We start from the raw sequence: 16974 nt of genomic DNA, 5'->3' as shown, positions 1-16974 counted from the left end.
GCTATTCCTACCCCAATCTGTGCAATGTTAGATCCTCATCTCACACCTTGCCTTTCCTGCCATTCCCTGTGGCCTGGGCTACAACCATGTCCTAGCAGAGAGCCAAGGCTGAGGGCAGAACAACATGGGGAAGTTTATATTGCAGCTTCCCCTGGCTGCTGGGAAACTCCTCCTCTCTGTGCTGACTTATGTGTGAAGGTAAACACACGGCATTGATTACACTGCTTTTATTTACAGTCCACTTACAGCATTAAAAATATTGACTTAGTTTTCATTTGTGACACTTAAAAGCAACACAGCGTGGTCTGCTGAGACATGCAAACCCCTTCATTGAAAAAAGGCAAAGAAAGCAAATGAGCAGCACTTTTTACCATATAAGTCAACTCCTTGATTACAAAACCAGTATCAAAACTATACTTGCATTATAGAAAGATCTGTAACACACAGAAAGTGCTAGCAGGAAAGTCACTGACTGCTACCACAAAAGACTGATAGAAAAAATATCCCAAAACCCCAAACCTCACAGAATTATGAAGGCCCACAAACCCCATTGTTCCTGTGTCATCTGTACAATCGTATACAGGGTTTATATCCCTGGAGGTTCTTCATTTGCACCACTGATCTGAGCTGTTGGCATCCTCTAGCTACAACATCCACACATAGAAATGAAGATTTTTGGCCCCATTCTGACACAGAATGATTGTACATTCTTATACCAAAGGCTATATGCAGTTCTTTTCAGATGCACCTGATAATTTGGGGTTTTCTTCCTGGTGAACACCACAGAAACTGAGTGTTCTTATGCCCCAGCTTCCAGAATCAGGTATGTCAGATACAAACAGTTCTCAGGAAAAAAAAAATACATTCGGATTTCACAGCAGCAGAGGAAAAGCTTAAAACACCAATCACAGAGAACTTTTAATGCCCCTGGATCAGAAAACAAACACATCTCATTTCCTGTCTGGATTTTTAGATCAGTCTTAACATTTAACGGCTCATGACATCCAGTGTTTGAAATCAACAATCATGGTGCCGCAAAGCTCTCCATGTCTCAGACCGTAGTCCATTTATATCCAAGTATATTTTTAATATACTCATAATCTTAACCCAACAAAACAACCTCAGAAAACCAAAGACTGCCCTTTCCTGACCCCTTGTTATCTGCTTCCTCCACTGCTTTGCAATTCCTCTCACCAGCCACACTCTGATCTCCACCTCCCCATCCTCTATTTTCCTTCTTGCTTTTCCCCCCATCCTTGGCTCCCTTCCACATACAGCACAAAGCTCTAGAAGTCCAACTCCTGCCCGAAAACAAACTTCAGTGCCATTCGTGGAAGATTATTTCCTAATCCTTGTATTTCTTTGACTCGATCTGTTTTAATGCCGTATTTGCAGAGAAGATAACTCAGTCCTGGGTCTCCCCAGGGCTGGCAGAGAGGCTGGGGCCATTTGTCCAAGAGGTTTCTCAGATGCAGGGCTCAGATTTAACCTCATTTCCTCGCTGATGGGGCTGCACTAGCGGACGAAGGATGCCACTTGAGCTGCCACTCCAAAGGGAGCAGAATAAGCCGATGCTAATCCTTGCAGGCCGACCACCAAGTAGCGGCATCCCTTCTGCAGAGCTTTGCCGACGTTCTGTGGAGAGAAAGGGGATAAAACCCCCAGAAATTAGAGGAAATACCTTCACATAAAGTCATTCTGACATAGAAAATCAACTTCTCCCACAGCTAATGAGGGCTTGAGCACAGAACAACATTCACCATCTATTTTTATATAGGAATACACACCCACAGAGCACAGTGTAACCGAGCGGATGCAGCCTCCACAGGAAGCCAGGCTTCATCGTGGGCTTCTAGTCAAGAATAAAATTAGCTGAAATTCACACCTAGTTTATAGGGGTATGTGTTTCCCACACACACATGTGCTAAGTATGTGGGCACATAGGCTGTTAAAACTGGTGCTGAACAAGAAGGCAGGAAAACACTGAGAATACTTATATGGGAATTTCACAGAATCCCAGACTAGTTTGGATTGGAAGGGACCTTAAAGCTCATCCTGTTCCAACCCCCTGCCAGAGGCAAGGACACCTTCCACTAGAACAAGGTCAGAAGGAGAATTCTTGCTTTGGACTTGCTTTTTGTCAAAAAGACTCTTCTTTTGGTCAAAATGAGAATGTTTTGAGCCACTTTCACACCTATACACATTTAAGAACTTGTGTACTGCATTAGAGAGAAATTGCTACAGATTATTTAAACTGAAAACTTAATCTAATTCTAATTTCACTCTTGTTTGTGCTCACACAGTTGGTCATGACAGAGAATTAATACAATGTGGTTAGTTTGGGAGGACTATCAGCATAGTAACCCTTTATGGTTGAGTGGGACCAGATCAAAATCGTCCCCTGTAATATGGAAAACACTGAAACAGAGGATATTTTTTTAAATTGGTGAAATCCAGTCTATATCTATTACATTCTTGGGATTCTTCCCTGTGAGGATGGTGGGGCACTGGCACAGGTCTCCCAGCAATGTGGCTGCCCCATCCCTGGCTGTGCTCATGGCCAGGTTGGATGGGACTTGAAGCAACCTGTTCTAGTGGAAGGTGTCCCTGCCCCTGGCAGGGGGTTGGAACTGGACCAGTCTCAAGGCTCTGCACTGTGAGCAGCTCACCTTCACGTATCAGTCTTCACCGCCAAAGCCAAATTGGACAACCTTTCACTTGGGGATGTCGTCTGAGTGATACGAAAGGGAATACACAGTGTCCAAGAACTGCACCATGTATGTGACATGAGAAACACGGTGCTGGAAACTCGAAGTATCAAATCCATCATGAAAGAAGGAAATACTCTGTTCCTCTTTACGAAACAGTGGAGCAGCTCATGACTGTGCTGACAACTGTAGCAGCACCTTTGCCAGGCTATCTGGCCTTTTCTGCATATCAGACATAGCTGGCATATCTTTACCAAAATCATCATTTCCTTAAGGAATGCAGCAGAAAGTCACGTCTTGTACTGACAGCTGTGATCTCTCTTGATAGGAAAAGATTCCTGACACCAGACAGATTTTTCCTGTATTTTTTTGCTACAAACATCCAAAACATACCTGAGCTGTACTGAAGAGACACAAACGAGAGAAAAATAACCAAATTCTTCCAAATGTTACTTTAGCAATCAAAGCCACTCGCCTTTCAGGGGCAAAAAAGCTGTAAACCACCAGGCTGCCAGACTTCTGACTGTCCCACAGGAAAGCAAAAGAACAATTCTGACCCAAAATAGCTGTTACACAATGAAAACATGTGGCTTTTTTCTTTTAACCCATACTAGTGATTTTCAGGGGACACTTAGAAGGTGAAACAGCAAATGCATGTACTGGAGGGGTGGTTGTACCTTGTCTTGCGGTCCCTTAAGAAAGCAGGCCAAATAACTGGAAGTTTTAAGGAATAGTGTCAAAACAGTGACGCCGAAGGAAATACAGGACACAGGCAAAATACCCGTCACACGGGTCGGCTTAGTGCCGTTTTGAGTGCGAAACGGCAGATTTCCTCCTCTTTGAACCAGGCGGGGGCCGAAGTCCTGCCCTCCCAACAAGAGCAAGACTCCGGAGCGGGCTGACACCCGCCTCAGCGTTAAACACCGGCACCTAAACCGCCTGAAGGACAAGGCACGGAGAAGCCGGTGCCGCTCCGCGCTCCCCCCGGGGCCCCGGCCCGCCGCTCTGCCCTCACCTTGCCGTACTTCTTGAGCCGCTTCCCGTAGTGCCGCTTGCCGGGAGCCCGCGGCGGCCGCAGCGGCTCGTAGGAATCGGGCAGGAGGGCGAAGCGCACCTTCCTGCGGCCAGCGCCTTCTTCGTTCTCCTTCTCCTCCTCAGGGGCCGCCGCTCCGCTCCCTGCCGCCTCCGCCTCCTCCTCCTCACCACCGGTCAGGATGCTGACCTGGTCGTCGCCGGTGCCGCGACGGGAGAAGCGGCTCCGTGCTTTGTCGCCCAGCCGCGCTCCCACCGTCATGGTGCTGCCGCCCCGTCTGCGCTTCCCCCGCCGCAGGTGTGGCCGGAGGCAGCCGCTGCCCCCTCCCCGGGGCGGGACGGCTGCGGGAAGAGGCGAGCAAATCCCCGCAGTGCCCGTGGATACCGGTAACATGGGACCCGCCGCGATCGACGGCGAGGGAAGCGTGGACCCAGGGCTGCCTTCTCAAGGGGAAGTGTTGTGCCCACGGCCCCTGCACATAGACGGGCTGCAGTTTAACTGCTGAGCTTCCCATGCGGTGTTTGTGTAGTTGGGGTAGATCACAAAAAGCAAAATTGCATAGGGAGGATGTAATTTATTAAGCCAGGCGGTGTATATATCAACACAAATGTTTCAGATGCATTAAGGGTACAGACTGATCCCTTACTGTGGATTTTATAATCATAGAATCAGCTGGGTTGGAAAACACCTTTAAGATCATTGAGTTCAGCTGTTCCCCAGCACTGCCACGGCCACCACTAACCCTTGTCACTGAGGGCCTCGTCTACACGGTGAGCATTTCCAGGGGTAGTGACTCCAGCACTGCCCTGGGCAGCCTGTTCCAGTGCCTGAGCACCCTTCAGGGAAGAGAAAGTGTTCCTCATCTCCAGTCTAAACCTCCCTAAATATTTTCCCTATCAAGGAACAAAGCCTTGGATCCATGTCTGTCCAACATGCACCCTTAACATTCAGCAAGTGAATCCTGCACCCCAGTGTAGTCATTGGCCCCAAAGATGGGTGTCACCATCATCACAGCTCCAACCAGAAAGCTGTGTGAGGGAGAGCCTGCCTAGTCCTCTGAAAGGTGGGAGATGTGAGCCGGGTCTGTCACCATGTGAAAGGAGCTCTGTCCCTTCCTCTGTTTTGTATTAAACACATCACCACTCCTGTTACCATCACCAGGTTTTAAATGTGTATTTCCAAAAGGCTGAGGTGGAGACCTAAACCCAGGACAGGATAACTGATCCCAAACAGACTCCTACCACTGTCTGTGCATGGCCCTTGGAGCTTGTGCCTCCTCTGGGCTCTGATGCCTCTCTCTGAACTACCCAGTTTTCTTCCTCAACTCAAGGAGCCAGATGCTGAGTGTGCCTTTGTCCTGGAGCCACAGGGATGTCCTAAACACTGCAGAGACAGTGAAACAAAGGTGATGCCAGAGGTCCTGTCCCAGACACCTATTCTAACAGTAATGGCATGGTGCAGGAGTTACATTTTGCCTGCTCTGATACACTGCTGTAGATTTTAATGTGCCACTTTCTAAGATAGTTTGAGGGATGAAGTAATTGCTTGGTGCTGATTAAGTAGCAGCATCAAAAGATAACCTATCAGCTGTTGAATGCTGAATTTTGCCAATTACAACCTCAAGCTACCTTGAAAAATGGTAAACTCTTTTTCTGGGGCTTTGAAAAGTGTTTATGTCAAGATTTCCTATTTATAGACCCATTACTGAACGTGTGCTTTGTCCCTAAGCAAGAAGCATAGAGATAGTGAAAGATAATCTCTCTTCTCACAAGTAGCAGCTCTTTCTCCACAGACTGGGTTTGTACCTAGTACATCTCAGATGCAAGACACTGGGTATCAAAAGGCTCACGTCCGACAGCTCATGGAATTTAACCACCACTGGAACACTGCAGCATTAATGACATCTCTTGTTTCACAAGGAGTGAACGTTTATAGTCCTTCCATTGACCTATGTACATGCTAACATTTTAGATGCCTTTTCATGCACTCCAATTTACTTAGTTTGGAACTGCCTGTATACCCTAAATAAAGAAATGAAGCAAAAACCCAGCCCAAACCAGCTGAACCATGCACTAGTCTAACTACTGACCCCCTAGAAATGCTGCCAAGGAATTACAACCAACTACATAAGCCCTCTGTAGACCCAGTGCATCCCTTCCCCTACCCGAAGCTGTGGAACATGACATGGTGTTTTAACTGTCTTTTAGCTTTAGCAAGTTAAAACCACACTGTTAAATGTGACACTGATCCCCTCCCATGTGACAGTCAAACTGCATTTGGATCCAAATGTTCTCATCCCACTCTTACCCATAGAGTAACTTAGACAGAACAGGTACCTAACAAGACTGTTATTGAGGGACCCAAGAACACCCCAGGCATCGAGGGTTCAGTAATATCCCACTGATTTCTAAGCCAAGTGTGCTCTACTTGCCAATAAACCCACCAGTTCTGAAAAAATATCTTTCTTGGATCTTCCAACCTTATTCCTGCCAGGAACAGGAGGTTTCGGAAGCCAAATGGTGCATTTGGGTGCAGCTACACCTCTCACAACTCATGCTCATGCTGAAGCACTTGGTGTATCTGCTCCAGAGAGCATAAGGGGGTTCAGAGCTTGTCTTTCAACAACGGAAGGCAGAAGGCCAGCAGGGCTGGGGAATCAGGGAAGTTCACACAGTTGGCCATTAGTGGAAATAATGCCATTAAACTGGCACTTTAGGTATCACGTTTCATATGAGCATTGAACTGAAACACAATCTCCATCCTCTGGAAATGGCACCTGTGTTTTGGGGAATATGAACACATCTCTGGTTACATGAAGCACTGAAACCCATTGGCAATCTAGGGCAGAGTCAGCCAGGTAAAACCACGGCTCAGGAAGCCATCCTGAGCCCTTAATCTACCCTCTCACAGCATGACCCACATTTTCTTCACTGAACCTTCTGAAAAGGCAGACGGTTTTGTTTCAGGACTAAGTTTATACATGATCTTGGGTTAATAGTGGTGTATTTTCAAAGATAACTGAACATGGGATGGAGTACTGGGTGACATGGTTTAGTGCAAGGCATCCCTGCCCATAGTAGGGGGTTGGAACTAGATGATCTTAAGGTCCTTTCCAACCCAAACCATTCTATGATTCATGGACCCCTTATCCTACCTTCCCCACTGAGAGGTACTAAACCAGACTTCAAGACCCCAGAACCAATGCACCACTAACACTGAATTCACTGTTGAAGATGAAGCCTGTAGCCCTTGAGGTCCCTGCAGTGAGCACTGTGCTTTCATAAAGGGCAACCAACAAGTAGTTTAGTATGAGAACTGTTCAAGTAAGTTTTAATAGAGTGCACCAGTGAATCAAGATGACTTGCATCAGATTTTGTTTCAATGAACATCAGATAAAAAAAGAAAAAGAAAAGGGGCTACAGTTCTTTCTTTCCAAACACCACCCTTTTTCTAAGGCAACAATACACGTCCATTTCAGAACATAACCGTTACATAGGAAAGCTACATCACAGTACAGCATGTAAAGTCCATCTCGGTCAAGAAGCCATTAGAGAATGGCACATTTACTACACTTACAGCCTTCTAACTTAGGGTTACAGAGTTTACCACAGGGTTTTTTTATTTTTTAATTATTTTTTTTTAGTTTTTTATTATTTTAAAGTGACAGTTTCTTAATGAACTTTCTATTTTTCACAAGAGTGTGCGGATGGGGCCCTTACCTTGATATTACAGTAATTACGACATTAAATAACATTGCACAACCAACCTCTATGGTTAATTCAGTACAAAATAACAAGTATTAAAATGTACCAGTACTAGTGGTTTTACATAGTTTATAATCATTAATTATGAAGGAAAAAAATGTGTGGGGTTTTCTTTTTTTTCTTCTTTTCCATAGGCAAGTGCCTAATTACAAAGCTGCACATTACAGGCATAATGATGTGGAATAAATACAAGAAATCTGGTAAAATATTAAACACAAACAGGTTACATGGGAACAAACTGTACAACCACAAAAGCATAAATCAACAATTTATCATTATAAACAAAGTATGTTTAGCTGTAAAATATCCTGTGGAATTGCATGTACTCTTTGGAGGGGGGGCACATGTTCCAAAAGCCAAGCTAATTCCTGAGATGGTATTATTAACTGAAACAATTGGTCAACACTTCAGATTATCTTGTGCTATTAAACAGTCCCAATATTAATATATTTCCATAAAATGGAATTTATAGTATTCTGAAGGCAGCAAAAAAACAAGTGATACTTTACACTATGAGAATCAAATAAATCATTATGGTTCTCCATTGGGGTGCTACATTGGTTGATGGGACATGGGAGTAAGCACTGTAATTTACAGACAGAACATCACTTACACTTGGTTTCTGTTCCCCCACAGTTCTGAGCTGGCCCAAGGCAGAACAAAGGATTTTAACTGTAAGTGCCAACACTGTAAACATGTTTGTATTTTGTTTGTTTTCAACTAAACACCACCCGATAACAAGGGTAATAAGAGCCTAAGATAAGCAGGAACAGTCTTGTGTAGAACAAAAGCTGGTTATTCATCAGCTTTTGGTTCACATCATGAACAATCTAAATAATTAAAAATGGTCATGCTACAGTTGTCAAAACTATTTTTGTGCATCTGACTCAGGACAGAAGTTGTTTAAAAAACGCATGACAGAGGTAAGACTTATAAAACCCACCAAAAATGTAAATGATAGGGAAGGACTTTTCCAACTCAAAGCATCAAACATACATTTCTGTGCAGAAATCTAGACAACTATACAAGATCTGAATTTAAGCAGTCATCTTTTTATTATACAACTCTATGAACATAAAATGAACAGAATGCTCTATATACTTACCTGTACATGTGAACATAACTTCTTTAGCTACAGTTATTTAATATAGGTCATACTGGATTTAACTTTACAATTCTGAATAACTATGTATAACCTTATTGCAATAAGGGCAATTTCTACATGGGGAGTTTCACAGGCCAATCACATTAGGCGTAACCAGTACATTCAAAGTGTAGATCATGTATGAATCTTCCCTGATCCCAAAAAATTTAGGTTCTCTTTACAGCTTAAGCTCGTTCGCTATCTTGGATGCAATGTTCTTAAATGCGATAGAAGTCCCAGATATTCTTTTGAAGCGAACTCCATTGAGCGACAACCGCGGCAGTTTGCAGACTTCCATCTCCCACTGAACAAGGCTATCTTGTCGTGCATCACCGTGAACACAGAAGAGCAAAAACCTCTCTTTTTGTTCGTAATCACAGTTATTAGCATCTAACACTTTCCGAATCTCTCTCATCATATCGTTAGGGTCCATAGAACTAGTGGTCTTCATACTCCACGTGAACCGCAAGGAGCGTGGCTTGGAATCCTTGCTATCCTCCTTCTCTCTGTCTTTTGGCTCCCCAGAAGCACTCCTGGAAAAAGTGACATACAGAACAGTCAAGAATAAAAGCTGTAGAACCAAGAGATAGAAGAGAAATACAGTTCTTGAGCAGGGGTTTCTAAACTGCCATTGCCACATGGTCACACACAAGCCAATTCAAAGGTTTTGATGCACACTGTTGGAAGAGTCATGCACCATCTCCTGCACATACATGTGCTGCAGTGCAGCACTGGGAGCTGCTACCAGTGCTGAGTAGCACTGAAGCAGCTCCCAGTGGTGGCACACAAGCAAAGCATGTTTGAAAACCCCTGCTCTAAAACATTCTGATGACATGTGCAATGGTAACTGCAGCGGACACACGTTACTCCATACTGCTCCAAAGAAAGTGGAATCTATGTAAAAGCATGACTGAAGTTCTGCTGATTTCATGATCTGGAGCATGCCATACACCGACAGAACTGAAGTTGAGAGAGACAATCCTGAAGCAGAAATCATACTGTAAAAGCAGCAGAGGAAGAAATCCCACCCTGCGATTCACAAGAGTTCAGTTAATTCCCTCCCCTCTTTTCTTCATTTCCCTCCTTTTTGCATTTATTATGGATTTTTGACCTCTCTCTCTGTAAAAATATAGCAATGTGCTTTACTTTAACAGATTAAGCAATTTTTTTTTGCTGTAATTTGGTTGTAAACAGCTTGTTTGTCAAGCAGTTGAGGACACAGCCTGTGGCTTTTTCATGGAAGAAAAAGTGACATACAGACACAAAGTAATTTTGTTGACACAATGACATGGACAAAATTTCAAAGGATTAATTTCCAACCAAGGTTCTTGCTCTGATGCTTCTTTTATTTATTCAATTGCAGAAAGCATTTGGAGAGACAGCACTAATTACTTAAAAGTAACAGCCAACTGTTTATATTCCTGTTCCAGGTACTTCAGATGCCTGATGCCCCCCATCCATCACAGGGGAAAGGTGCTGTTCTCATTTTGATAGTCTACAAACTGTCACTATTCAGAGAGGAGTCAAAACAAGTATTTTTAATTTGACTTTCAGTGTGATCCCCAAGAAACCACATCAGTTAAGCGATAGAGCATGGCAGGGAGAAGATCTCAAAGACTTTTAGCCCCAAACAGACACTGTAGGATGACAAAAAGTAGAGGAAGCTAGAGAATGAAGGCAAGAGTTGAAAGCAATTTCACACTTCATTTGAACAGTTGATTAATCTCTTTTTTTCCCCTTTCCACATCAAGAATTTGACAGCTAATAAGCTTTGAATTGAAAAGGGCTAACATAAATAAAATGTATTGTGCATTACACAATGAATCCTATTAAAAATGTGCTGCCTTTTTTTGTTGTTGAAATAAAGGCTTTCTGTTTTGACATCTAAGTCGATACTTTCCATAAGTGACCAGTTTAGGATGCAAACTACAATGCCTGTTCATTAGAGAGCATCAAAATAAAGAGTTATGCATTGTGCTAAGCACACCAAAAAATGCAGAACCAAATGCTGAAATATGGCAAAAGAGCAGATACACTGGAAAATGAGCATATGAAGGAATGCTTTAGTACTAAAGAAAGCAGATACAGATTTGTGTACAGTGGTTGCCATACAAATTCAGTACTTAGCAGTCACCACCCTTTTTGTCTCGGAATGTCACTTATTTCTCAGTGTGAAGTGACATTCATTTCACAGGGACTAAAGGTGTTTACTTCTGGTTAACAGCAGCTTTAATAATGAATGCAGTATGCAACTATAGTAAAAACGCAATATTAAATATATACACACACACAGACACAAAGTATACTGTATTTTCCACTGAAACCAAAAGTAAACACCATTAAATATTTATAAGCCAAAACATGATTTTAAGTGCCTAAATAATTAGTTAACTCCTATAGGGGGCTATATTATTCACAGAAATATACTTAAGTAAAAGTTTTATATTAAAAACTTTGCAAGGCATAAAGATTCTCACCAAAACCCCCTCCCCCCACAAATAAAAACCATTTCTGAAATGCAGATTAATTAAACACTATTCTATTTTACATCCTGATTAACTCTGGAAGAAATTACTTAAAATCTTGATGTGAAAGACCTAGGAGCGAAGTATTAATAGTGGCTCCTCACCTTGAGGTGTCAGTTCTGCCACTGGCTTCGCCTTCACTTGGATCCCTCAAAACAAAGTTAAGGTTGAGATTCAATGATAAAGGTGAATAATAAAAGTTAAGAAAACCTACATCTAGAACAATGTTAAATAGGTACTGATCAAAAAAAAGAGAAAAATCAGTATAATAATGTCAAGCCTAACACTGTTCAATAGTATTTTTCCCACAGCTGTAATTTTAACTTCCCTTTATGACACCTTCACTTCTTGCAGCTCTGACATGTAATGATTTATCTATTTTTTAAATTGATGGTAATATCAACATGTTATTTTTAACCTACTGCAGACAGAGAGCAATGGCCACATGTAATTCCAGCAAGCACACAGGATCAAGGTGGTCTGGGGGGGGGGGGGAAGGGGGGAGGTGGGCTCCACTCTGCACCCTTCTGGCCAAGCCTTTACACCTCAGTCCTGAGAGCACAGGGAGGTACCCTTGCTTAGGCACACTCAGGTAATTAAAGGTAAGATGTGCCTAAGTTTGTGAGATCAAATGTTTGGGTGCCCAGTTCAGACAGTTTACTTCAACATCTGCTTATCTTTAAGCAAATCAGCTGTTACATTGTCTTTGGTAAGATTACTGGTGAGCTTGAGGTTAAATGTATTTTTCCCCCTCATTTTGGTGAATTAGAACTGTAAAAAGGAACTGTTCTGTATCATGTCCTTTTAGTCTGAATCAATTTGAAAAACAGAGTGTGTACGCCACCTAGGTATGTTCCTAGTGCTGCTGTACAAACATTTTAGCACATGATTTCAGCTACTAATTTAATACCTTCAAAACACAAATACTTCAGTAAATAACAGAGAAGCATCATTTGACATAAACCACTGATGCAAAATACATCAATACCTTATTCATTAAGCATTCTCATTATGGATTTATTTTATATACTTACCAGAAAAGGCATTTAACCTTTGCCAAAAGATAATAAAAGTCTTTCATGACACCTTCTATTCAAAGTATGCTTTAAACCATTATTTCCTGAACAGTACACAAGTTAACAGGCATGCAGTTATGTGATCCAACAAAAAGAACAGGAACCCCCGAACCTCCACCCAAAGTCTCAAACCCCCAGTTTACAGAAATAAAACCACAACAAAACACCAAACTCTCCACCACCACCAGCAACAAAACAAAGCAAGCCTTTACAAAGCCTTCATTATAGGAAAATACATTTTTAGCAGTATAAGGCATAATAGGAAATTGTATAAACTGTTCTATAGTAAAGATAACTTTAAGACGTCAATTTACAGTATGTCAAATAAACAGTTCACAGTATTATTTTAACATTGTAACATAACATAACGAAAAATATTAATTCTTTGATTTGACTCGTCAAAACAATTCAAGATACCATTCCTTGCAAATAACAATGAGCTGTAATGCAAAAAAAACCAGCCTGTGCTCTTGAAATTGGTTAGGTAAGTAACGGAAAATACCTTCCTTCCTATTAAGAAATGTACCCTGACAAAACAGAGACTAATTTTGCTGTAACTTTCAGTTTCTTGTTTTAAACTGCAGAACAAATTCTTCCCCCCCTCCCCTGTAAAGTGCTGGAGATACCAATAATGGAGGATCATAGTCCTGTATCTTCAGGTTTCTGAAAAAAGAAAATAATTCACATACTTTTTTTTGGTTTTCTTTTTAGTTCATCATAAGAGGTATTGCTTAAACGTACAGTGAGGCACTAGGTGCTCACCAGGCTAAATCCATTTTATAAGGAAAACACTGAATTTCCAGCTTTCTCTATTCCTTTCCCTTGTAGTATCACCTTATGCAACTTATATTTTACTTACAAATTTGCAACTACTATCTTAACCTAGGTTTGAATTTTTATATCTATATATTATATATATACCCACACAGAGACAAATGACAATTCAGTACATAACAGCATAATTCTGCAAAGAAAAGAAAGGTTTACAAGACATAGTCCTATTGTAAAACTGGCAATAATGCATATGGATACATCCATAAGTAGGTAAATCACTGTTAGAAAGGGACAAACTGAAAATTAAATCCCATTTTGGTAAAGCTATTGGGACTGCGAAGTCAACAGTCACTTCATATTAAACTATGTATTTGAAAATCCTTCCCAGCACTTCTTACAATATTATTACTGTTAGCATCATCACGGGAATGACCGCAGGTCCAGGGTGTGTGGGTTTTCTTCTTTCAGAGTCCTGAACTTGCTTTTGAAGAAGCTGGTAACATGATATGAGAGGCTGCATGATACTGAAATATTAGTATTTCCAGACATCCAGACTTCTGCCCACTTCTACACTTCTCATTTACTCACATATTTTAGAAGTCCCTGAAATTATTTGTTAGTATCTCTTCCCTCTAAGCATGGCAATGAAATAGTTGTAAATACAGCCCTTGCAACAAAGTGCATCCAGTTAAAATATTGTTAACATTAAATAATGACTCATTTTTAAGTCACTGGTTTCAGTATTTAAGTTCATTTCATTTTAACTTAATTGTAGCATCTCTGTATTTTAGCTGTAAAGCATGAGCAAAAACGCTTTTGAGAAGCATTCTTTTGCTCCTTTCAGATAAAGCAGCAGAATATCTGGTCAAACATAATGGTTACAATACACACAGAGAAGTATAACAAGGCAAGTTCTGAAAGGAACATACAAACCAAGCAGCATTCTAACTAATGTACACCTACTTCAGACTTAAACTGAACATTTTCAACAACTTTGCAAATATGGCCCTATATAAGCTGGGCTTTTCTTTTTTTCTCTTAAAAATCGAGGTACTAACCTGCGAACAAACTTGGAAGTTATCTTGCTTATAATACCAGTTGATGTCCCTCTTCTACCATGTGCAAAAGCACCGGTTTCATGGGATGGTGAGGCAGGCGGTCCATTGTAAGTGGCATTACGCCGCTCTCTTAGCTGCTCACCATGGAAAGTGCTTCGACTTGAACTCCCCCGAGGAAAGCGGGTTCGGTCTGGAGTGGTAGTGCTAATACTATGAGCAGACGGGGAAGCAGCAGGCACTCTTTGAGTTGCACTGCTGGAAAAACAGAAACATAAATAAAGAGAAAGACTGTGCTAGAAACCCTCCTACATGGCAACCATTTCTCAAAGATAGGAGAAAAAACCTGCTCTTGATTCCTTTTTCTTTAAACCTGATTCTGCCACTTATTTGCCTTTATGATTCATACTTAGAAATAACCAAAATACATATTCATTGTAAAATCAAATTGTCTCAAGTATTAAGAGCAGTTAAAAAATACACACAGATAATAGGACAAAGGGAAAAGGTAGTAAGGTCTGTAAAGGTAGTAAGATCTGAATATGTTCCCAGCCCTCTTCCTGAAAACTCTGTTCATCAAAACCTTTAACACACAAGCACTCCAAAAGCTTAACAGATACTTCTTAAGAAGTAATCATCTGGCACAAATAAATACATAAAGCTATTTGGGCCATTAACAGTAACTATACTACAGTACTTTTAAGACAGAAATAAGCCTAGCAATCTACAAAACCAAAAGGTTAACATTTCAGTGTCTCACATGAATTTATGGTGGCCTGGGTTGTACATTCCTGTCTAAATTAGTTAAATGTTTAACTACCTAAGTTTTCCAGAAGCATCCAGAGGGAGGCAGTCAAGGGACTTCTTTAGCTATATGCAAACACGTTATGAACAAAATCAGGCTTAAATTGTCTGCAATGCCCACAGTACTTGAGTAACCAGGTGTTTTGAGACAGAATGCAAAATGACAGTTTTGAATAGACTGCAATCAAAGTAGATCATGGACTGAACAACAGCATTTTTGAAGTGCACATCATTAAAGGAATCGTAATCACTTTATTACCTTGGTCTGTAAGCTTCAGTGCCATCTTTGATGGTTGGCAGTGTAACTTTTATAGGATGACCAGAGGCAGACATAGACTTTTGATGCCGAGGCCGTGTTGATACAGCAGAAGCTACTGCAGAGCCTGCGGAAGACGTGCTACTCGCAGACATTTCTGTTAGGCTTTTACCATGGCAGGAAGGCAGGAGGGGACAGACAAATGAAACGGGAAAAGAAAGTTTAGAGTGTAACACCATAGCAAACAGGGAAATAACAATTAATTTCTTCTTTTAGTGCTATTTAAATATCTAGAAGACTGAGTGACCCAGTTGCCATAGTCAGCTTAAGTAAAGAATATAGAATTCTGAGAAAATTATGTTCATCCACAAATTACATCACCAGACATGTTAAATCAGGCCTTTTCACTCCTCCCAAGAATAAAGGTTACACACACATTATTCAAAGTAATGAAGAAATACCACAAAGAGTACATGGAAATAGTAAAAAAAAAAATGAAAAAAGAAACTTGCAAAAGCCTTAAATAGATTGATTAAATAGTCTCCTTTTGTGAAATGAATACCCTTATTTTCTATTAAAACTCAAACACCTAGAACTTGAAGCATTTGGAATTGCTGTCACACTATCACTTGGTAGTGACTCTATTTTCAAAGGAACAAGCTGTACTTCTCCTCTGGACTATCTCAACCACTGCTAGGATGAGCCAAAATACAGTTCTCTCTACCCTGCTTTGCCCAAGTGGCAAGGAAGAGATGAAAGTAGCAGTAAAACTATCATTTTATTAATTTTTAATATGAAAGTCAAATGACTTTTTAATACAGAAGTCAAACTACAGCTTTGTCTCCACAAGCATAAAAAAATTTGCATTAAAAATGTATTAGCAACAACAGTCCCAAAGCTAAATAATATCTGTAGCAAAGACGTAAAGATTTAGTGTGAGTAAGCCAATTACACAAGATTTTCAGCTACACCAATTACAACCACAATGTATTACAGGAAAGGCAAGTATACAAAATGAACAAAAATCCTTCATTTTCAGAATCTGCTCAAAAAGCTGAACATACTCATTGCACTTATGAAAGGAACAGGGATTAAGATTTGTTTGCCTTTTCAATGCTATAGAAAAAAATTAAATATAAATTTTAAAAATGATAAACTTTTGAAATAAAATCCCTTCTCATTGTGTTTTTGGTATTAGCTCTATTGCAGAAAAACCTGTATTCATTTTTGCGAGATCAGAAAAATTACTTAAGTATAAATTTTAATCCTAAAAAATATGTTCCTATTTCTTTTTTTTTTAAAAAAAAGATTGCTGGAAACTTTATTCAAATATTTTTATTTATAGTCAACAATTTGGAAAGATGCTTTCGAGAGCACCTAAGAACTTGAAATTAATACTGAAAATCAGTCTTTTTAATGTACCTCCTTATAGCACTCTGAATAGCTGTACTTCACGTGTTCCATAGCTCATTTTACTAATTCAACAGCCCTATACTCTTAATATTTTCAAAATTAAATGCATAATTAAAAATTCAAACACCAAGACAGGAAATTAAATTAATTTAATAGATGGTGTTATTTCATGCTAGCGATTTTCTGATTCATTTTACTCTTTGTTATTTAAGTAGCTAACACCAAAATAAAACCAGAGTGAAACCTTATGCTTTAAACTAAAAAATATCCAGTTTGCATTACTCCCCAGTAAAGACAATGTTTATTTTGCAGTCAGGTAGAGAGTTTAACTAACACCAAGGATGAACTAAGGATGTATCTCTAAACCCCCAGTAATTGTGGTGGTGTTAAATACAATAATATTTAACAAAACATATAAACAG

The 16974-nt window shown here is 40.5% G+C and overlaps 2 protein-coding genes across 6 annotated transcripts in view; both read right to left on the bottom strand.

Moving 5' to 3' along the window:
- Positions 1–212: 212 nt before the first annotated feature.
- C3H1orf115 (chromosome 3 C1orf115 homolog) lies at positions 213–4158 on the bottom strand. Its single transcript, XM_034060837.1, has 2 exons — positions 3724–4158; positions 213–1635 (listed from the first exon to the last, which is right to left on the bottom strand). Exons 1-2 carry the CDS (start codon positions 4132–4134, stop codon positions 1516–1518), a joined length of 531 nt encoding a protein of 176 aa, XP_033916728.1. The 5' UTR covers positions 4135–4158; the 3' UTR covers positions 213–1515.
- Positions 4159–7043: 2885 nt separating this feature from the next.
- MARK1 (microtubule affinity regulating kinase 1) overlaps positions 7044–16974 on the bottom strand; it is a 60064-nt gene continuing 50133 nt past the window's right edge. For 2 of the 5 annotated variants that reach the window (XM_034060308.1, XM_034060310.1), the window contains 4 exons: positions 15143–15304; positions 14083–14337; positions 11279–11323; positions 7044–9182 (listed from right to left, as the gene is read on the bottom strand). In XM_034060308.1, coding sequence (XP_033916199.1) covers positions 8828–9182; positions 11279–11323; positions 14083–14337; positions 15143–15304 — 817 coding nt within the window. In that variant the 3' untranslated portion in view covers positions 7044–8827. Of the gene's footprint in view, positions 9183–11278; positions 11324–13422; positions 13539–14082; positions 14338–15142; positions 15305–16974 lie in introns of all 5 variants that reach the window. The other 3 variants (XR_004549441.1, XR_004549442.1, XM_034060309.1) reach the window with 3 other exon arrangements.

The sequence above is a fragment of the Melopsittacus undulatus genome, chromosome 3 (genome assembly GCF_012275295.1).
Source record: "Melopsittacus undulatus isolate bMelUnd1 chromosome 3, bMelUnd1.mat.Z, whole genome shotgun sequence".
NCBI lineage: Eukaryota > Metazoa > Chordata > Aves > Psittaciformes > Psittaculidae > Melopsittacus > Melopsittacus undulatus.
The sequence above is the reverse complement of the archived record's forward strand: the minus strand, read 5'-3'. Positions and strand labels throughout refer to the sequence as shown.

What these genes read in the sequence shown, in the direction of transcription:
- C3H1orf115 (XM_034060837.1), bottom strand. Translation starts at nt 4,134, where the DNA reads ATGTTACCGGTATCCACGGGCACTGCGGGGATTTGCTCGCCTCTTCCC. An exon ending in GGCTCAAGAAGTACGGCAAG is followed by an intron (nt 1,636 to 3,723) that starts GTGAGGGCAGAG and finishes TTCTCTCCACAG; the next exon opens with AACGTCGGCAAAGCTCTGCA.